A 23,358-nucleotide genomic window follows, 5' to 3' on the forward strand; every position below is an offset into this window, starting at 1 on the left:
CTCGACGTTGTGCCGAGCAATGATCACCCTACTCAAGTCAACGTATCCACCCTATACCAGTAAGTAACCCAACAGCCCCCCCCCATTAACCTTAAAAAAAAATTTAAAAAAAAAAAAAAAAAAATTAAAAAAAAAATTTTTTTTTTTTTTTAATGACTTGGTGGGCCGCAGAAATACCTTTGGCGGGCCGCATGCGGCCCGCGGGCCGTAGTTTGCCCACCCCTGCTCTAAATGAACATGCCCAGTAGTGTGTTTTTAAATTTTGAGTCAACTAATTCAAGTGTATTCCAAAGCTATAAATTCATAATATTGGAAGTAATGTTGAATAATCATGTGGCCATGACATTTAACTTGGGCAAACTAGACCATTTTGTTCTGGGTAATTCACCTGTAATTTTTTATGCTAAATAAGGTGGGCCAAATCTGGTTTATTCTGTTAAGAAATGTATTAAATTTAATTTGGCTCAGTTAAAAGTTGGTAAAACTTGCTTGGGTAGTGTCAATAAAAATAATTGAATAATTTCCAACTTTTTGGGTGTTTATAATTACTGGATCTCTCAGAATGCCAACTGGTGTCTCAAATTCAGCTATATATTTGAGATGACATTGTGTGTAGTGTTTTGCTGTTGGTTTATAGCTGGATGTTGTACTTTGTTTTTTTCGGTCCCATGGACTGGCTTATGGGCTTTCCCTATTCAAAGTATAATTTATTTTATTCTCTTACCAGGATGTAGCACTTCATACCAACTGTCATTGTATACATTCCAATTAGTTGCAGATGTAACCATATTATCCATATCCTCTTATCTCATGCTCCATTGTATAGCAGGCCTCTTAATTTACTATTGTGTAAATTTATTTGGGCACCCAATTCCTCTAGATGTATAGTAAGAAGTCTTACAACACCAGGTTAAAGTCCAACAGGTTTGTTTCAAACACGAGCTTTCGGAGCACGGCTCCTTCTATATGCATCATTGACTTATATAACAAAACCTTGCAGGATGTTACTACCCACTAAACCACTACTTTAAGAAACCACCCCTAGTTTTAACATCTTTCCTCCCTTCCTAATTAGATTTTTTTAATCCTGTCTCAAATCTGCTCCAATAATGAGTTATTTCTGCTGTATTTTATTGAATGTTTTCTCAGTGCTAATATTTTTGATACCTGAACCTAACATCTTGAAGTTCAGAAAAAAGATGCCTTTGTGGTTAGCACTGCTGCGTCACAGCGCCGCGGACTCGGGTTCGATCCCGGCCCCGGGTCACTGTCCGTGTGGAGTTTGCACATTCTCCCTGTGTCTGCGTGGTCTCACTCCCACAAACCAAAGATGTGCAGGATAAGTGGATTGGTCACGCTAAATTGCCCCTTAATTGGAAAAAAATAATTAGGTGCTTTAATTTTTTTTTAAATGCCTTAGAATGGAAATTTTGATGGGGTTCCTTGCAGCAAAAAATTAGAAAGCCATTAGTTTAATGGTGATTGGGTAAAATGATGATCAGGAAATGCTAATCCACGAAGGACTCATTCCGAAATGAATTTGATCCATTGGTGGCTATGTTCTACTGACAGCTTGTGGTTGTCAATTTCCCGAGAACTAGTAGGAAATCTGTGACCAAAAGGAAGAAGGGTATCACTACATAATTTCCGATCAGTGATGAGCAAGATTCCATAGCCTTGGTTTGCAATCTTCTAGTGATGGAGATATAGGAGTGATTGGGAAATGTCGGCACAGGGTTTGGGGACTTGAAGATAAAATAAAGAAACAAAAGAGAGACTTGCATCAACATGGTACTTTCATATGACCATAGGACATCTCAAAAGTGCTATACAAGCAATTAAGTACTTTTTGAAGAACTTGGCGTCATCATCATTGGCTGCCCCGAGATTTGAGGATGATGTCTATTCAGGGTCACGCATTTCTACCATATTTGACCCGCAAATCTTTAGATAGATGGGGCAGGATGTCCCAAAAGGTAGTGGGACATCCTGGAGGATTTGCTTCCTTTTCTTTCCTACACCCCTGCTGCCCTGCCGCATTATTAAGGTGTTTGGACTTGAAATAAAGTTGTCGCCATTTTGAACGATTGGTAGTAAGCTTCTGCCAGTCATTAATATTGATGCTGCCATGCTTCAAGGAGAATGCCAGAGCATCTCTGGTGTTCACTTGACCTCCCCAGAATGCTAGCCATTTGAGACTTGAGGAAACGGGACCTGGCAGGGGGAGATGCTTTTTGGCCACCTGTGTAGTATCCAGTCCATAACAATTGAGTTTGCAGGAGTTTTGCCTGAATGCATGTGGAATTGGCTTCCAGAAGGGCCATCCTTCTATTAAATCCAGAAGATGCAACAGAGGCATTGCTGTAGGAATTTCTCTAGCACTATTGTGTCACTGCAACACAGCCCGGGTCTGTACAGTATAGGAGCATGATGACAACAACTACTCTACACGCTAGGATTATTGACTTGCAGGGGTCTTTGTTGTCAAACACTGATGTAGTCTGCAGAAGGTTGAGCTGGCATAACTGAAGGGAACATGTTAATGGTTGTCTTTTGATAGAGGTATCTGCCATGGTACAGGATGTGCTAAACATATTCCAGAGTCGTTTCTTCAACATGGGAGGTTGGCTGACCAAGTCTAGGTTGATATCAGTTTTGGCAACACTCGGGGACAGACTGTGCATCTATTGTATCTAGTATTGTAGAGATTGAGAGTGGCTTGCAAATCTGGTGCAGAGTGGGCAACTAATTTGCACTCCGAAGGTCACAAAAACACAAGTTTTGTGATGTTCATAGAATTTACTGTGCAGAAGGAGGCCATTCGACCCATCGAGTCTGTACCGGCTCTTGGAAAGAGCACCCTACATAAGCCCATGCCTCCACCCTGTCCCAGTAACCACACTTAACCTTTTTTGGACACTAAGAGCAATTTATCATGGCCAATCCACCTAACCTGCACATCTTTGGACTGTGGGAGCAAACCGGAGCGCCCGGAGGAAACCCACGCAGACACAGGAAGAACATGCAGTCTCTGCACAGACAGTGACCCAAGCCGGGAATCGAACCTGGGACCCTGGAGCTGTGAAGCAACTGTACTAACCACTGTGCTGTTGGTTGAGGAATACATATTGGCCAGGCAACTAAAGATAACTTGTTTTTTGAAATGATGTTCCGGGTCATTTACATTCACTCAATCAGGCAAATGGTGCTTTAATTTTGCATCTCATTCCAAAGATAGCACTTAAGATAGTGCAGTTCCCCATACCCCCTCACCCCCTCTCCACACTGAATTGGAGTGTCACCCTTTTTTGTGCCAAACCCTTGGAGTGGGACTTAAGCCCTGAACCTTGTTATTCAGAGATGAGCATGCTACCAACCAAACCACGACTGAAAATTCATTTTATTCCCCAAGTACCAGATCAGTTACCCAATGTGTGTCTTTGATATCACAAACTAAACCTTCATATCATGATTAAACAATTTTCGACAGCGCTGAAGCCGAAAAATATTCATGAGTTGGCACACTTTATGCTGCATCTCTGACTAAATTTAGCATTCTAAAAATGTTCGTGTGGGTGAGCTACTCATTGAACCTGCAGATCTTTGGTCATGAAGTTTACAAAATCTTTAGAATCCCCCAGAATCTGACACTCCAACCGTTGTAATATATTGGAGGAAAAATGGTGTATGTATTCCTGGCAGTCAGTACTGTATTTGTTTTTATAATTTTGGAAATGCTGAATATTGATTTTAAAATCAACTGCATTGCTATATTAGTTGTGCCAATATCTTATGAGCTAATTTCTTCAATTTTGTTTTTTGTTTAGGCTAAAGAAATCTTGACAAAGGAATCAAATGTGCAGGATGTGCGATGTCCTGTTACAGTCTGTGGGGATGTCCATGGGCAGTTTCACGACCTTATGGAACTTTTTAGAATTGGAGGCAAATCGCCAGACACAAATTATCTTTTTATGGGAGATTATGTTGACAGAGGTTATTATTCAGTCGAAACAGTTACACTCCTTGTAGCTCTTAAGGTATTGATTTTTTTGTTTATGATGGTGATAAAGTTCTAAAATGTTCTAGTTGATTCTACGAAGCCTGTCTGTAAAACAGCAGATTTGCCACTGAAAACCTAGTACTTGTGAATGATACCTTGAAATATGATATCTTGGATAATGATCTGTGGTTTCCTTACATAATTGTCTCATACGGTTATAGTCTTTGTAGAACGCGGTGCTCTAATACCTTCGATTGGGTTTGTGTAGTAGTTCCTGAATATTGATAAAGGTGAGCTTACGTGTTCTCATTTCAGAAAGACATGGAGGTTTAGTACCTTACATAGTATTTGAAACTCAGAACAGGTAATTTGGCTCAATGGTTTCAAGCAATATCTATCTACACAAGTATTTATTGAGATGTTTTGTGACTATATTGGCACTATACTTCATTCTGAATAGAGTGACACTGGGACCTGTGATTCTTCACTTGGTGACTCAATTAATGAATTTGACATTGCTTAAGGGCAGATTGTCTACCTAACCCACCAGCGAGGAAGTTAAAGTTTTTTCCCCCCTCAAAGCACCATCGTAGTTAGATTCCTATCTGAAGTAGTCTAAAAGTTATGGATAACTCTTTTATGCTGGCACCAAAATGAAACTATTGCTTGCTAATCTCGGCTACCTTAAGAAAATATGGCAGTGTTTCTGCAAATGATAGTTAAAACTACATCAAAGTAATTTACTAGGGCTGAGACAGTTTTCGGTGTATGGGCTAAAGTATTCGATTCCTTTCAAGAGCTCTTTTTGAATTTTATGGATCTAAAGGCCTGAGTTAGAAATCAAACTGTTCTCAAAGCAGGAATTGGCGAATACACTCTGTACCATCATTAAAGGATATCAAAGAAGCAAGAAACTTTGCTGAGAAAGCAGCCCAAGAATCCAACAACAATTAAGCAGTTTTCTCTGATTCACTCTCCACCTCCCCATCCCACCCCGTTATCCTCAATTGTTTGATATTAAAGCAGAAACAAGGCTTTAAAGGTTGAGCTTCACTGGACTCCCAATGTTTCCTACACCAGCGCTTTTTGTTTTTAAAAAGGAAAGCACAGGTACAGTGGTGTCCCCAAAAATACTTCTATACAAACAGGCACTTTGTATAACAAACTTACTAAACCTAAAAGCTGCATGCGATAATGTTCAGATGTTCGAGAGCCGCAGGACATGGCAAACTTTACAAGAGTTAATTACTGCTGGTAGAGGTCTTGTGGGTCTCCATCTTGGCTGTAAGTCTTTTATAATCTGGCTTATACGTTGTCAAGGCTGTAGAAGGAGCTCCATCAGGTGTTGACTTGTAAGGACTGCACATTGTTTTGACTTTACAAACTTCATTACGGAGCACAGCGATTCACAGCAGTATACAGTATTCTGTCGAAAAGTGAAATTAGTTGCACACTAATTGTCATGAGTTAAGGATAATTTGTTTCTGGCACTTGTTTCCAGAACTTAATTGTGGATTGCAATTTATGCACCATCTTTAAAATCTGGTACTCCTGGAAGTCTATTTGTTCAATTTCTACAGCAGATGTTTCCGTAACCAGAGGTTTACAAGAAAGGCGAAACAGGATCCCAATTTCTGCAAATTACCTTGTAATTATCTTTGTATTCTTTTGAATTTGTGATCATTTGTTTCAATATCAAGGAACGCGTTTACCCTTCTGAGATGGGAAAAGTGGTTGAAGTTTCTTGACAATATGTCTCTTTGCAAAAACCTTGCTTTATTCTGGAAGCTGAAAACTCTGAGTATGGGCAGAAATTTTGTCCTTTTCCTGGACTGCCAAGTTGAGATTTGTAGATGTTTTATAATATCTGTAAGAAACATCCTTTCATCGTCTTCCAGTTGTGGATAGGATCTTTTCTTCAAGAAAGGCAAAGATAGGCTCCAATAAGTCCAGAAATTTACTCAAGACATTTCTGGTTGACAACCACCTCACAATGCAGTAGAAATAAATGTCATCAGGCTTGTCTTCAAGATCCAGCTCTTCAGTAACATTTTTGAAGTGTTGGTGAGTCTTCCCATTTAAGAACATTAAATTAACAATTTCAAGGACTGTTTTCATAACAGTTTTGTACTTGAACTATCTCGATGTTCAAAATTAATGATGCAATGAATAGGGAGAAACTCCAAAAATTTGGGATCACTTTTCAAGAGTGCAATTAGACATACATTTTTATCACATTTCGTGTGCTCCATCCGTTGCCATGCTGATTAATTTATCCTGTGGTACATCGGCATTTGTCAGCACTCCGTCAAGTGTGTTTACCTCAACGCAGCATAAGTCCAGCATTTCCTCTTTCACAATTGCATTCCAGGAAACATAACAAACAAATATCACCATTTGTGGGTTGTTTTGCATGTCTGTTGATATATCATAGAACATAAAGTGCAGAAGGAGGCCATTCGGCCCATCGAATCTGCACCGACCCACTTAAACCCTCACTTTCACCCTATCCCGGTAACCCAATAACCCCTCCTAACCTTTTTGGACACCAAGGGCAATCTAGCATGGCCAATCCACCTAATCTGCACGTCTTTGGACTGTGGGAGGAAACCGGAGCACCCGGAGAAAACCCACGCAGACATGGGGAGAACGTGCAGACTCCGCAGACAGTGACCCAGCGGGAAGCCACCGTGCTAGCCACTTGTGCTGCCATGCCGCCCCCGTATCGGACTAAGCCAAATGTGCGAAAATTCTTCAGATCGTTTTGTATCTTGCTTGCAATGTCAGCACTGCTCTGGGAGTTGCTCCTCACCATAGTATGGTGTGAAATTGGAATTTGTGCTATTTGTTGCCAAGTTTTTTTTTGTGTGTTTATTTGGATCTAAAACTACAACAACTTCAGCGATTTTCTCATCAAATTCTCCACCAGAGTATGGACATTGAGCATGAGCAATATTCCTTGACATAAAACTAGCTCCGTCAGCATGGCTTTGTCAAGGGGCGATCATATCTAACAATGTTCATTGAGTTTTTCGAGGAGGTAATTATGTAGATGAGGGCAGTGCAGTTGATATAGTCTACATGGACTTCAGTAAGGCTTTTGACAAGTCCCACATTGGGAGACTGATCAAGAAAGTAAGAGTCCATGGGATCCAGGACAGTTTGGCAAATTGGACCCAAACCTGGCTTAGTGGCAAGACACAGAGGGTGTTGGTCGATGGTTGTTTTGTGATTGAACAACCTGATTCCTGTGTTCAATAGTACCGCAAGGATTGGTACTGGGTCCCCTGCTGTTTGTACATCATTAATGATCTAGACAGTGGGTGGTGTGATCAGTAAGTTCGCAGTTGACACAAAAATTAATGGTGTAGTAAATAGTGAGAAAGAAAGCCTTCGATTACAGGATGATAAAGTTGGGCAGAACAGTGGCAAATGGAATTTAACCATAAAAAGTGTGAGCTAATTTATTTTGGGAGGACTAACAAGACAGGGGAATATACAATGAGCGGTAGGATGCTAGGAAGCACAAAGGACCAGAGGGACCTTTGGGTGCATGTCCATAGGTCCATGAAGGCAGTAGGGCAGGTTGAAAAAGCATATGGGATAGAATTGAAACAGTGCAGAAGGAGGCCATTTGGCCCATCGAGCCTGCACCGACCCTCCAAAAGAGCACTTTTTAAAAAAAAAGTATCAAAACAGGTTTAAACACTCCAGGAAACATACTTCCCAACAATCAACTATACAGCCTGTACAGATTTTTCCCCTTTTTCAACCCCGCCACCCCCTGCGACAAACAACTCCTCAAACATGGTCACAAACATCCCCCACGTTTTCTCAAAACCCTCTGCAGAGTCCCTTCACTCATATTTTATCTTCTCCAACCGCAAGAAATCGTATAGGTCACCCAACCGAGCTGCTATCCCAGGTGGCGATGCCGACCGCCACGCCAGTAAAATTTGCCACCGTGCAATGAGAGGCGAAGGCCATGACATCGGCCTTCCTCCTCTCCATGACCTGCGGCTTCTCTGACACCCCAAATATCCCCACCAAAGGGTCCGGGTCCTCCATCTCCCCCACTATCCTGGCTAAGACCGCGAACACTTCCGCTCAGAATCTTCCCAATTTTTCGCAACCCCAAAATATGTGTATGATATTCGCTGGCCCCCGTCCACATCTCTCACACTCATCTGCTACCCCCTGGAAGAACACACACATTCTCACCCGAGTCATTTCACCTTGTGCACCAGCTTAAACTCTATCAGGCTTATCCTTGCACAGGAGGGGTCTGTTTACCCTACGCAGTGCCTCACCTCATACTCCCCAATTGATCTCCCCTCCCATCCGAAAGAGCACTCTACTGAGGCCCACTCCCTCACCCTATCCCAGTAACCCGATCTAACCTTTTGGACACAAAGGGGCAATTTAGCAGCCAATCCACCTAATCTGCACATCTTTGGACTGTAGGAGGAAACCCACACAGACACTGGGAGAATGTGCAAGCGCTACACAGACAGTAACCCAAGGTCGGAATTGAACCTGGGTCCCTGGCCCCGTGAGGCAACAGTGCTAAACACTGTGCTATCCTGTGCCTGTCATTTATTAAGTGTGGCATAGAATATAAGAACGGGAAGGTTATGATAGAGTTGTATAAAACGCTCGTTAGGCCACAGACAGAGCACTTCGCAGTTCTGGTCACCACACAGAAGGATGTGACTGCAGTAGAAAGGGTGCAGAGGAGATTCACCAAGACGTTGCCTGGACTGGAGTGCTTTAGCTATGAAGGGAGGCTGGTGTTCTTCCGACAGAGGGGGACCTGATTGAGGTGTACAAAATTACGAGTGATATTGAAAGTGTGGATAGGAAGAAGCTTTTCCCTTTAGTAGATGGGTGGAAAACTGGGGGCATAGATTTAATGTGATGGGCAGGAGATTTGGAGGGGATCTGAGGAGAAACCTCTTCACTCAGAGGGTGGTGGGAATCTGGAACTCTCTTCTGAAAGTGTCGTAGAGGTGGGAACCCATGCACCATTTAAAAAGCATTTAGATGAGCACATGAAACACCATAGCATACAAGGCTACGGACCAAGTGTTGGAAAATGGGATTAGAATTAGAATGCTTGGTAGCCAACACAGACAATGGGCCAAAGGGCCTCTTTCTGTGCTGTAAGCCTCTATGGTTGCTGTGTCAGCTTCATTGCTTAATGTTGAAATAGTCTGCTGGCTATTTAGGGGATACTCAAAGAAAAAGAGTTTGTAGTGTGTTGCATATTGCCATTTCAGGTTCCTGCCTTTGTATTGAATGAGTGATACATTGCAGATAAAGCACATAGGTTTCCTGCTTTTAATGGTGAATGCAAATCTTCCTCCTGTTCTGACTTGATTTCTGTTTTCACCTTCATACCGTTTGACAATGTCATTTTCATTTGCAAAGTCTACACAGGGTTAACACTTAAACCTCAAGCTATTTAAATGCAACTTATGTTTATGAACCGTAAACGTTTGTATCCTGAATGTAATTCTTAAGGTTTCTAATCTTCACCTTCGAAGATGTTGCTTGGAATTTTCTCTAAGTCATTCCAACTTGGATGGCTTCAAGAATGGCCCTACTTGCTGGATTTCAATCTTGCTTTCTGAAATTCCTTTCCCTGGATTCCCAAGAACACTCGAGCATCATATTGCAAGAACAATTTTAGCTACTCAGCCATGCCAAGCAAAAATTACCACTCCAAGGGGTTGCCCCAATGGCCTGTAGCACAGAGTCACCAGCCTTTGGCTGCCTTCTTGGATCTTCAGCATTTCTCCTTAGCCTTCTTCGATTCTGGAGCTCACTTCATTTAAAGTCTGCTTCCCATAGCACTTTTTTTAATGGAAACTCTCTCCTTAACTCATCTGGGACCTGTTCCTGCCTCTTGTCTCTTCCTGTCTCTTGTATCTTGTTCCTACCTCTGGGACACTTCTTGGGATTTCTCCCTGTCCCTCTTTCCGGGGCAGACCTTAACTATGGCTCTTCGCATCCTGTTATCTGACCTGGGTTTTCACGCCCCTTTCCAGGATGCAAACTGGGCCTGAAGAATGAAAAGTTGCGACTGTGCACGTTAACGTCTCCTCTTTCTCTCTGTCATCCACCCACGCACCCCCAAAGTCACCCTCCCCAAGTGTCTCATGCTTCTGCTCCAGCTCCTCCAATCACGGGTTCCCTTTTTTCTGAACTTGCTGCTCCTCCAGTCGTAGACTCTGTTCCACGTGGAACAGCAAGATCGGGAGAGAGGGAACCTCTGATTGGAGGAACCATAATCTAATATTGTACGTTGCTTGAACTTGTGGACCATAAGATGTCAGAGCAGAAGTAGGGCACTCGGCCAATCGAGTCTGCTTGACATTTCAATGCGATTATGGCTGATCTGATATAATCCTCAACTCCCCATTCCTGACTAATTCCCATAACCCTTGATTCCCATAATGATTAAAAATCTGCCCATTTCAGCCTTGAACATACTTAATGACCCAGCCTCTACAGCTTTCTGTGATAAAGAATTGCATAGATTCACTACCCTCTGAGAGAAGAAATTCCTCCTTATCTCTGTCTTAAATAGGTGACCCCTTACTCTGAAATTATTCCCTCTGGTCCGACACTCTCACAAGAGGAAACATCCTCTTAGCATCTACCCTGTCATGTCCCCTGAGAATCCTATATGTCACAATAAGGTCCACTCTTATTCTTTTAAACTCCAATGAGTACAGGCCCAATCTATTCCAACTTTATTTTGTAAGGGGCAACAAAGAGTTCACACCTAGTTGATAGAGAAAACAAAACTTACTTTATTTTACACTTTAACTAATATGTACAGCCCCAGTAGTTCCCTACTGGGTCTTCTCTAGTTGGTGCCTGACTGGCTGATTCTATTTATACAAGTTCAAGTGACAATGTTAAGGGTCCCCAGCCCCCTTATCGGGGGAGCTGATCTACTGAATCCTCCACCCCATAAGTCCTATGCGGGTTGTAAGAATTATAAGAAAATCCCTCCATACACAAGGTCAACCTGGTGAACCTTCTCCAGACTGCCTCCAACGCTAGTATATCTTAACTTTGATACAGGGACCAAAACGGTTCACAGTATTCCAGCTGTGGTCCAACTAGTGCCTTGTATAGTTTTAGCAGGACTTCCCTATTTTTATACTTCATTCGCTTTGAAATAAAGGCCAACATTCCATTTGCCTTCCAAATTACTTATTGAACTTGCATGCTAGCCTTTTGTGATTTATGCACAAGGACCCCTAAACCCCTCTGCTGCAGTTTTCTGCAGCCTTTCTCTATTTAAATAATATATATGGTTAGCACAGTTGCTTCACAGCTCCAGGGTCCCAGATTCAATTCCTGGTTTGAGTCACTGTCTGTGCGGAATCTGCACGTTCTCCCCGTGTCTGCGTGGGTTTCCTCCGGGTGCTCCAGTTTCCTCCCACAGTCCAAAGATGTGCAGGTTAGGCGGATTGGCCATGATAAATTGCCCTTGGTGTCCAAAAAGGTTAGGTGGGGTTACTGGGTTAAGGGGATAGGGTGGATGTGTGGGCTTAAGTAGGGTGCTCTTCCGAAGAGCGGTGCAGACTCGATGGGCCGAATGGCCTCCTGCACTGTAAATTCTATGAATATTCTGCTCCTTTTTTCTTCTACCAAGGTGCATAACTTCAAATTTTCCTACATTATATTCCTTCTGCCAAGATTTTGCCCACTCGCTAACCTGTCTATATCCCTCTGTAGCGCCTTTATATCAACTTCACCACTTGCCTTCCACCTACCTTTGTGTCATCCACAATCTTCGCAATAGTGCATTCACTTCCCTCATCAAATCATTAATATATGTTGTAAAAAATTGTGGGCCCAGCATGGATCCCTGTGCACTTATGCTCTGCTATTATATCCTTTATAAGCGTTTTCCCAATGACAAGTTAAGCTAACTGACCTATAGTTTGACCTATAGTTACTTATTTTTGGCTCCCTCCGTTTTTAAATAAAGGTGTTACATTGGCAGCTTTCCAATCCTTTGGGACTTTTACAGAATTTAAGGATTCTTGGAAAATTACTGACAGTGCATCCACTATTTCAATACACCCCATGAGATCCAGGGGAATTTCGGCCTTTTAGCCCCGTTCAGAGAAGAGACATACAAATTAGCAAGAAAAAGCAATAGCCTGAGGAATGGAAACAGTTTAAAATTCAGCAAAGTTGGCCCATGGGATTGATTAAGATGGGAAAAATACAATTTGAAAGTAAGCTAGCGGGGAACATAAAAACTGACTAAAAGTTTCTACAGGTATGTAAAGAGAAAAAGATTGATTAAAAACTAATGTAGGCCCTTTACAGTCAGAAACAGGGGAATTTGTAACCGGAAACAAAGAAATTGCTGAGGAACTAAATTCGCACTTTGCTTCTGTCTTCACAAAGGAAGACATGAATAATGTACCAGAAATTCTGATAAATGCAAGTTTTAGTGAGGAGCTGAAGGAAATTAGTACTAGTAAATAAATGGTTTTGGCAAAATTAATTGGATTGAAGGCAGACAAATCTCCAGGGCCTGATAATCTCCATCCCAGAATACTCAAGGAAGTGGTCCGAGAAGTAGTAGAATCATTGGTCATTTTTCAAAATTATTTGTACTCTGGAATGGTTCCTACAGATTGGAGGGTAGCTAATGTAACCCCACTTCAAAAAGGGAGGTAGAGAGAAAACTGGGAACTGTAGACCAGTGAGCTTAATGTTGTTAGTAAGGAAGTTGCTAGAGTCCATTATCAATGATTTCGTAGCATAGCATTTGGAAAGCAGTGGTGTGAAGACAAAGTCAGTATGGATTGACGAAAGGAAAATTGGTTGCTTGACCAATCTACTAGAATTCTTTGAAGATGTAACTAGTAGAGTTAACCAGGAAGAACTGATGGATGTGGTTTATTTAGATTTTCAGAAGGCTTTCAACAAGGTCTCACATAGTGGATTACGGGTAGTGTCTTGATGGATAGAAAGTTGGTTAGCAAACAGGAGGCAAAAAGTTGGAATAAACGGGTCTTTTTCTGATTGGCAGACAGTGACTAGTGGGGTACTGCAGGGATCTGCTAGGACCCCAACTGTTCACATTTGAATGATGGTACTAATGTGTTATCTCCAAATTTGCAGATGATACAAAGTTGGGTGGGAGGGTAAGCTGTGAGGAGGATGCAGAGATGGGAATTGGACAGGCTGAATGGGCATATGCATGGCAGATGCAGTATACTGTGGATAAATGTGATGTTATGCACTTGAGTAGCAAAAATAGAACGGTATTATTATTTGAATGGGTGTAAATTGAGAGAGGTGGATCGTGCATCAGTCGCTGAAAGTGAGTGCGCGGCTACAGCAGGCAGTAAAGAAGGCAAATGGGATGTTGGGCTTTATAGCGAAGGGATTTGAGTATAGGAATAGGGATGTTTTACTGCAATTGTATAGGGCATTGGTGAGGCCGTACCTGGTGTATGGTGTGCAGTTTTGGTGTCCTTGACTGAGAAGGATGTTCTTGCTATGGAGGGAGTGCAGCAAAGGTTTTCCAGGCTGTTCCTGGAATGCTGTTCCTGGGATGGTGGGACTATGTTGGTTAGGATTATATTAATTGGCATTTAGAAGAGTGAGAGGGGATCTCATAGAAACGTACAAAATTCTAAGATGATTAGACAGGGTAGATTTAGAAAGCATGTTTCCGATGGTGGGGGAGTCCAGATCATAGTTTGAGGATGAGGAATAAATCTTTTAGGACTGAGTTGAAAAATTTCTTCACCCAGAGAATGGTGAATTTGTGTAATTCACTACCACAGAGAGTAAATGAGGCCAAAACTTTGTAATTTCAAGAATGAATTAGGTCTAGCTCTTGGGGTTAAAAGGATCAGGAATATGAGGGGAAGGCAGGATCAGGATAGTTAACTTGATGATCAGCTATGGTCATGCATGGCGGATCAGGCTCGAAGGGCCCAATGGCCTCCTCTTTTCTACGTATGTTTCTCTGTATTTGTTTTCCTAGTGCCCCCTCCCCCCCAGTAATTACTATTTTATTTATTTATTTATTTTTAATTTTTTAAAAAAATTTAGATTACCCAATTATTTTTTCCAATTAAGGAGCAATTTAGCGTGGCCAATCCACCTACTCTGCACATTTTTTTTTTTGGGTTGTGGGGGCGAAACCTACGCAAACACGGGGAGAATATGCAAACTCCACACGGACAGTGACCCAGAGCCGGGATCGAACCTGGGACCTCAGCGCCGTGAGGCAGTTGTGCTAACCACTAGGCCACCGTGCTGCCCTTGCTATTTTATTTATAACCCCCTTGTCCTCCTGCCCCTTGATTATTTATTTTTGGAGTATTATTTGTATCTGCCACGGTGAAGCAAAGCTTTTGTTTAACTCTTTTATCATTGCCAGGTTTCTCACATTATTATTTCCCATGACTCATTCTCGAAGTGGCCTGTGTTCACTTTGGCCTTTCTCCTCCTTTTTATATATTTAACTCATTGCTGTCCATTTTTATATTACTTGATACCTCCCCATCTATCTTCACCCTCTTTATTTTTTGGCCATCTTTTGTTGTTTTTTAAAGCTTTCCCAATCCTCTGACTTATCACTAATCTTTGCCACATAATGTTTTCTCTTTCAGTTTAATACTATCATTCACTTTCTTAGTTAACCACGGTTGATCTATCCTTTTCCTAGAATCCTTCTTCCACTTTTGGTTTCTCGTGAGTTACTTGTGACGTTTCAAGGACAAATTTGCACTCTACCCCGGTGTATTTTGAACTCTACTCTGGGTAGGATGTAGCAATTTAGGATGACTAAATGCTGATCGTATTGGTTTCCAGGAGAATTAATTTTGTTGAATCTTTGTAAGTTTGAAATGAAATTCGCATTTTACGATACGAAGATCATTTTATAACAAGTACACAGGAATTCAATGTTTCCCCTCATGAGAATTATAGTACTCATTTTTACTGTTGAGGATTAGATGTTGTATGTGGCTTTACTAATGTAAAGATGATTTTGTTTCAGGTGCGTTATCGTGAGCGTATCACAATACTTAGAGGGAATCACGAAAGCAGACAAATTACACAAGTATATGGCTTCTATGACGAATGTTTAAGAAAATACGGAAATGCCAATGTGTGGAAATATTTTACAGATCTCTTTGATTATCTTCCGCTCACTGCCTTGGTTGATGGTCAGGTGTGTAATAGTGATGTTTTATAAGAATCTTTGATTAAAATTGGGAGTTCAATAACTATACAAAGTGAAGAAAATAAGTGTCAAATAACTTGTACCTAACATGATCCACACAGCATTGAATGTTTGTTTGCGGTGTATGCCCATAGATTGCTTACAATAGTCCATGGATTCCACTCTTATCTGCCGTTCACACAATGCAAATGTTTTTTGCCGTGGTTTTGAAAGTATGCAAAGTTATGGATGTATATATGTCCATATCTAGTAATTATCCCTGTTGCAGTATTAAATTCTAAAAGCTTTAGTAATGTGCATTTACAAGCTGACACATGTATTTAAAATAAATGCTGCTTCTGTTCTTTTCCTTAGATTTTCTGCCTCCATGGAGGCCTTTCTCCTTCTATAGATACACTGGATCACATTCGAGCACTTGATCGTCTTCAGGAGGTTCCACATGAGGTATGCCCTTTTATAATTGTTAGCATTTACTCGCTGGTTGTTTAATGAATATTTTGATTCTCATTTTTTCCTCTTGTGTTTTCAGGGTCCAATGTGTGACTTGCTATGGTCAGATCCAGATGACCGTGGAGGTTGGGGTATTTCTCCTAGGGGTGCTGGTTACACCTTTGGTCAGGATATTTCTGAGACTTTTAATCATGCCAATGGCCTTACATTGGTTTCGCGAGCTCATCAACTGGTAATGGAGGTACATGGCATTTTTTAATACTGTATATCTACCTAGTGTATACCCTCTTGCATTAATTTAAAAAAAAAAAATTTGTTCAAATTTTCACAAAAAAGAAAACAATAACAGAAAATTCTAAGAACAAAAAGAACAGCCCCCCCCCCCCCCCCGTATATACAAAAGAGAAACAGTAAATAAATGCCCGTCGTTGGCAAAAAACAGATATAGAACATAGAACACTACAGCGCAGTACGGGCCCTTCGGCCCTCGATGTTGCGCCGACCTGTGAAACCATCTGAAGCCTATCTGACCTACACTATTCCATATTCATCCATATGCCTATCCAGTGACCACTTAAATACCCTTAAAGTTGGCGAGTCTACTACTATTGCAGGCAGGGCGTTCCACACCCCTACTACTCTCTTCAACCCAAAACAAAAGCAGAGACAGCCCCCCCCTCCCACCCTGGGTTGCTGCTGCTGCTGACCTTTTGTTTTTACCGTTCTGCCAGGAGATCTAGGAATGGTTGCCATCTCCTGAAAAACCCCTGCACTGACCACCTTAGGGCAAATTTCACCCTCTCCAATTTAATAAATCCCGCCATATCGTTGACCCAGGCCCCCACGCTTGGGTGCCTCGCATCCTTCCACTGAAGAAGAATCCTCCGCCGGGCTACTAGGGACGCAAAGACCAGAAAACCGGCCTCTTTCGCCTCCTGCACTCCCGGCTCCACTGCAACCCCAAATATTGCGAGTCCCCAGCCTGGTTCGACCCTGGATCCTACCACCTTCGATACCGTCCTTGCCACCCCCTTCCAAAATTCCCCCAGTGCCGGGCATGCCCAGAACATGTGGACATGGTTTGCTGGGCTCCCTGAGCACCTAATACACCTGTCCTCGCTCCCAAAAAACCGGCTCATCCTCGTCCCGGTCATATGAGCCCTATGCAGCACCTTAAACTGTATGAGGCTAAGCCTCGCACAAGAAGAGGAGGAGTTCACCCTTTCTAGGGCATCCGCCCACATCCCCACCTCAATCTCCTCACCCAGCTCCTCTTCCCATTTATCTTTCAGCTCCTCCACCGAGGCCTCGTCTACCTCCTGCTTCACCTGGTACGCTTCCAAGATCCTCCCCTCTCCAACCCATAACCCCGAGAGCACCCTGTCCTGAACCCCATGCGGTGGCAGCAGAGGGAACCCCGCCACCTGCTGTCTGACAAACGCCCTTACTTGCATGTACCTAAAGGTGTTCCCCAGGGGGGAGCCCAAACTTCCCCTTCAGCTCACCCAGGCTCGCAAACTTCCTGTCTATGAACAGGTCCCCCAGCCTCCTGACACCTGCCCTGTGCCAACTCCGGAACCCGCCATCAATTCTCCCCGGAACAAACCGGTGGTTTCCCCCGTATCGGGGACCCCATCGAGGCCCCCACCTCCCCCCTGTGCCGCCTCCATTGCCCCCAAATCTTGAGGGTAGCTTCGACTACCGGGCTCGTGGTATACCTCGTTGGAGGGAGCGGCAGCACTTCCAGGCTCGTGCCCACACAGGATGCCACCTCCATCCTCTTCCATGCTGCCCCCTCCCCGTCCATTACCCACTTACACACCATCGCTGCGTTGGCAGCCCAATAATACCCACAGAGGTTGGGCAACGCCAGCCCTCCCCATCCCTGCCCCGCTCCAAGAACACCCGTCTCACCCTTGGAGTCCTGTGTGCCCACACAAACCCCGTAATGCTCCTGTTAACCCGCCTGAAAAAGGCCTTCGGGATAAGGCACTGGAACAGGAACAGAAACCTCGGGAGCACCGTCCTCTTGACTGACTGCACCCTACCCACCAAAGACAGCGGCAGCATGTCCCACCTCTTAAACTCCTCCTCCATTTGCTCCACCAGCCTTGAGGTTTAGCTTATGCAAGGCCCCCCCAGCTCCTGGCCACCTGAACCCCCAAGTACCTGAAGCTCCTCTCCGCCCTTTTCAGTGGGAGCCTCCCAATCCCCCACTCCTGGTCCCCCGGGTGTACCACAAACAGCTCGCTTTTCCCAAAGTTAAGCTTATACCCTGAGAAATCACTAAATTCCTGGAGAATCCCCATCACTACTGGCATTCCCCCCACCGGGTCCACCACATACAACAATAGGTCGTCCGCAAAGAGCGACATTCGGTGCTCCTCCCCACCCCGGACCAGCCCCCTCCAATCCCCTGACTCCCTCAACGCCATAGCCAGGGGTTCAATTGCCAGCGCAAAAAGTAGGGGGGCAGGGGACACCCCTGCCTCGTCCCTCGGTATAGTCGAAAATACTCCGACCTCCTCTTATTCGTGGCCACACTCGCCGTCGGGGCCTCGTACAACAGCCTCACCCAACTGACAAACCCCTCCCCAAACCTTTCCAGCACCTGCCACAAGTACCCCCACTCGACCCTATCAAAGGCCTTCTCCGCATCTAGCGCCACCACTATCTCTGCCTCCCCTTCTACCGCCGGCATCATAATAACGTTCTAGAGCCTCCGTATATTAGTGTTCAGCTGCCTCCCCTTCACAAACCCCGTTTGATCCTTGTGGATAACCTGCGGCACACAATCCTCTATCCTCGTGGCTAAGATCTTTGCCAACAACTTGGCGTCCACATTCAGGAGTGAGATCGGCCTGTATGACCCACACTGCAGGGAATCTTTGTCTCGCTTAAGAATCAAGGAGATCAGCGCCCGAGATATCGTCAGGGGCAAAGCCCCCCCCCCCCCCTCCTCCCTCGCCTCGTTGAAGGTCCTAACCAACAGGGGGCCCAGCAGGTCTGCATACGCCTTGTAAAATTCAACCGGGAACCCATCCGGCCCCGGCTCCTTCCCCCACTGCATGTTCCCTATCCCTTTAACCAGCTCCTCAAGCTCAACTGGCGCCCCCAGACCCTCCACCTGTCCCTCCTCCACCCTCTGGAATCTCAGCCGGTCCAAAAAGCGCCCCATCCCCCCCTTCTCCGCCGGAGGTTTGGACCGATATAGTCTCTCATAAAAGTCCCTGAAGACCCCATTAATGTCTACCCCCCCTCCGCACCACATTTCCTCCCCGATCCTTAACTCCACCAATCTCCCTAACCGCATCCCGCTTACGGAGCTGGTGTGCCAGCATCCTACTCACCTTCTCCCCATACTCGTACACAGCACCCTGAGCCTTTCTCCATTGAGCCTCCGCCTTTCTGGTGGTCAACAAGTCAAACTCAGCCCGAAGGCTGCACCGCTCCCTCAGCAATCCCTCCTCCGGGGCCTCCGCGTACCTCCTGTCCACCTTCACCATCTCCCCCACCAATCTCTCCCTTTCTCTCTGCTCCCCTCTCTCCCTGTGGGCCCGAATGGAGATCAACTGCCCCCGAACCACCGCTTTCAGCGCCTCCCAGACTGTCCCCACTCGGACCTCTCCATTATCGTTGGCCTCTAGGTACCTCTCGATGCATCCTCGAACCCGCCCCCTCACATCCTCGTCCGCCAGCAGCCTCACCTCCAAGCGCCACAACGGGTACTGGTCCCTCTCCTCCCCCAGCTCGAGGTCCACCCAACGCGGGGCATGGTCAGAAATGGCTATCGCCGAGTACTCAGCGTCTACTACCCCCGCAATCAGCGCCCTACTCGAAACAAAGAAATCGATCCGGGAGTAGGGCTTATGCACATGGGAGAAGTATGAAACTTCCCTGGCCCTCGGCCTCGCAAACCTCCATGGATCCACCCCTCCCATCTGGTCCATAAACCCCCTCAGCACCTTAGCCGCCGCAGGCCTCCTACCCGTCCTGGAACTGGATCGATCCAGTGGCGGATCCAGCACCGTGTTGAAATCCCCCCCCCCCCCCATTATCAGGCCCCCCACCTCCAAATCTGGAATCCGGCCCAACATGCGCCGCATGAAACCCACATCATCCCAATTCGGGGCATATACATTGACCAGCACCACCCACTCCCCTTTCAGCTTGCCGCTCACCATCACGTACCTCCCGCCGCTCTCTGCCACCACACTCGACGCCTCAAACGACACCCTCTTCCCCACCAGGATTGCCACCCCCCCTGGTTTTTTGCATCCAGCCCCGAATGAAACACATGGCCCACCTACCCCTTCCTCAACCTAACCTGATCCGCCACCTTCAGGTGCGTCTCCTGAAGCATAGCCACGTCCGCCTTCAGCCCCCTCAGGTGCGCGAACACGCGGGACCGTTTGAGCGGCCCATTCAGTCCCCTCACATTCCAGGTGATCAGCCGGATCGGAGGGCCACCTGCCCCCCTCCCCCGTTGACTAGCCATCACCCTACCGTAATCCGCCACGTGCCCGCTCAGCCCATTCCCCACAGCGACAGACCCCCATCCCAACCCCCTCTGCACGCTCCAGCTCCTTGGCCATTCATGCAGCAGCAGCACACAGACACACACACACACACACACACACACACACACACACCCCCCCCCCCCCCCCCCCAAAAGCTAGGGCCCTCCTTAGCTGCGTTACTCCGGTCATTGTACTGACAGCTGACTCCCTCTTGCATTAGTTAAAGACCAAGAACATGACTCGGTATTAAGGAAGTGAAATGAAATATGACCCGGAAGCCACTAACATATGAAAACACCAGTCAGAATATAAACGATTGATCCATCAAATCTTCCCCACTACCAATAGCTGGAACATCATGGCTGGACACCTTCTGAAGTTGCAATCTCCATCTTATTCAGCTCTATCTTGAACCCATGCAGAGAGTCCGCATAGAATCCCTACAGTGCAGAAGGAGGCCATTCAGCCCATCAAGTCTGCACCAACCCTCCGAAAGAGCTCCCTACCTCAGCCCAATCACCTGCCCTATCCCCATAACATAAGGGGCAATTTAGAATGGCTAATCCACCTAGCCTGCACATCTTTGGATACACAAAGTTGACTACACAATACTACACAAGCTGATGATGCACTTCTGAGGCTATTCCCTGGGAAAAGAAGAACCATCTAACGTCCAGTCTATTGATACTTTTCTGTAGTCCACCCTAATTTGTGAAAAGGTAAGATTTTGGCCCCTTAACAAATCTCTATCTTGTCGCCTCCAAGTCTGCACAATTCTAGAGTAATTAGAACCATTTCTTCACCTGTCTGCAAAATAAAGATTCTTTAAGCTCTCTTTTGAACCTTTTCGAAGGCTGCTGTACTACCTGCCATGTAAGGACATCAAAACTCGACTAGGTATTGCAAATACAGCCTACCAGTGACTTACAAGCGGTGGAATGATGCCTGTTTGATTTTAACTCAATTGTTCTGTCAATGCAATCCTATATATTCCCTTAAATAAATGCAAGATACTGTGGATGCTGGAAATCTGAAATAAAAACAGAAAATGCTGGATGAACTCAGCAGGTCTGGCAGCATCTGTGGAGAGAGAAACACAGTTAACATTTCAAGTCCATATAACATTTCTACAGAACAGGGTCACATGGCTACATATTCCCTGTCTGCATTATGCGGTGTTGCTTGTGATTCTTGTGACCAACATAACATCACAATTGTTATTCATCCTATATGGGGTGATGGTCAGCTGACAACCCAGGCTGCCTATAAGCACATTAACAGCAATTAACTGCAGCACCAAATAATTGCAGTGTTGATTTTGTGTCTGGAGGTATCCACAATGTAAATTTACAATGGGTGGGGAGATGGGTGGCACAGTGGTTAGCGCTGCTGCCTCACTGCGCATGGGCACGTTCTCCCCGTGTGTGGGTGAGTTTCCCCCGGGTGCTCCGGTTTCCCCTCTCAGTCCAAAGATGTGCAGGTTAGTTGGATTGTCCATGATCAATGCACGGGGTTGCAGGGTTGTAGTCTGTTTAGCTAGAGTGCTCTTTCGGAGGATGGGTGCAGACCCGATGGGCCAAATGGCCTCCTGCGCTGTGGGGATTCTATGGATCCAAGATCACTTTCTTCTGATGGGAGAGAAATTTTATGCCATAACTTATTATAATGTTGGCGACCCCTCCAGAGCAAGGAGTAACATTTCTTTCATGCTTCTATCAGTGACTGAACACCGTAACTTAATGTCTAATTTCTTGTTGATTTACCCATGCTGTACTGTACCCAATTAAGATGGCAGGTACTCATCTGAAAACAGCATGCAAAATATCTGAGGCTAGCCACGTTGGTCATAGCTTGGAATTTGGCAGTACCTATAATGTAGTGGAAAGGTCAGACATGCAGAGTTCTGCAGTTGCTATCGGTGAGGTCCCTGCCAGCAGGGGGAATTGGAGAGCAACAAGTTGGGGAATTTTTCAGGTCCCAGAAGTCCCTTCTGGTTTCGTTGGCAAGCTTGTGGCCAGGGGCCACATGTGATCGGTTGAAGCATGGGCAGCAGAAGAGGGAGTTGGGATGTGAGAGTATGTCAGTGTCAGTAATTAGGAACCAGAGTATGCACTCACTGCTATAAACCAATGGGGGACAGTCTTAGCATGAATCCTCCTGAGCTCAAGAAACCCCCTGATGTTGAAGGTGCCATTCATGATTTAGATGGCAAGGTAATTTGTGGTTTATGTATTTGAGTGGAGCGACCAACAGAAATGCCATGAATGCACTATTAAATTTGTGTTTAGCAATGATGGTCTCCTGTATGGAGCTTGTTATTTTAAGATGAGCTTTTTTCATTTGTATACTTGGTGCCAGTGCAATAAACAGCCACTGAACTAGAATCTTTATGAATTCTGTGCTTTTGTTGTGTTAGAATAAACTCTTATCAGATTTGTTATTGAATATTAACAGTTGAATTTCTTTTTATAGGGATACAACTGGTGTCACGATCGCAATGTAGTAACCATATTCAGTGCTCCAAACTACTGTTACCGTTGTGGCAATCAAGCTGCAATAATGGAACTTGACGATACCCTTAAATACTCTTTGTAAGTAGTTAAAAGATTAAATATTGTATATTGCGCTTTGTTGAAGCCATATTAAGGACTGGTAAATTTATTTTGCGTTTTGTAAAAAATACTTCTATTGAGCTGTAATATCATTGGCAATTGGGTGAGAGAATTGATCTTTGGATGAAAGTTGAACAATTGTACCATTTTGAAATTGGGGATGGCAGGTTTTCCCTCTGTAAATGTAAAGACTTCTTAAACTTTGACTTGTTCCTTTACTGGCTGCACCTCCATAGGTGCTGCCCCCACGAGCCTTGTTGATTTTGCAGCTTCATGATTGTCCAACTTCTCCCCACCAGTCCACCTTCTCCCCACTAGCCCTGCAAGTTCCTTGTTCCCCTTTCCTCCCTGAGCCCCAATCTTCAATCTAAGTGGGATATTTCTCAATACTTGGATCAGTGGCACTTTTAACTTAGCCATCTGCATGATCAGTTGTTGCTCGAGTTAGTTTTAAGAACATTTACATGGATATTTAGCTCTAGCTTTTAGGGTAGCAGGAATAAGGTTTGCTTGTTTTCCAACCTAATTTCAACT

The 23,358-nt window shown here is 44.7% G+C and overlaps 1 protein-coding gene across 1 annotated transcript in view; it reads left to right on the plus strand.

Moving 5' to 3' along the window:
* LOC119965314 (serine/threonine-protein phosphatase 2A catalytic subunit alpha isoform) overlaps positions 1 to 23,358 on the plus strand; it is a 38,547-nt gene that overhangs the window by 14,197 nt on the left and 992 nt on the right. The window contains exons 2-6 of the mRNA XM_038795892.1: positions 3,828 to 4,037; positions 15,057 to 15,230; positions 15,597 to 15,686; positions 15,772 to 15,933; positions 22,685 to 22,803. Coding sequence (XP_038651820.1) covers positions 3,828 to 4,037; positions 15,057 to 15,230; positions 15,597 to 15,686; positions 15,772 to 15,933; positions 22,685 to 22,803 — 755 coding nt within the window. The remainder of the gene's footprint in view (positions 1 to 3,827; positions 4,038 to 15,056; positions 15,231 to 15,596; positions 15,687 to 15,771; positions 15,934 to 22,684; positions 22,804 to 23,358) is intronic.

The sequence above is a fragment of the Scyliorhinus canicula genome, chromosome 4 (assembly GCF_902713615.1).
Source record: "Scyliorhinus canicula chromosome 4, sScyCan1.1, whole genome shotgun sequence".
In the NCBI taxonomy this organism is placed as follows: Eukaryota; Metazoa; Chordata; class Chondrichthyes; order Carcharhiniformes; family Scyliorhinidae; genus Scyliorhinus; species Scyliorhinus canicula.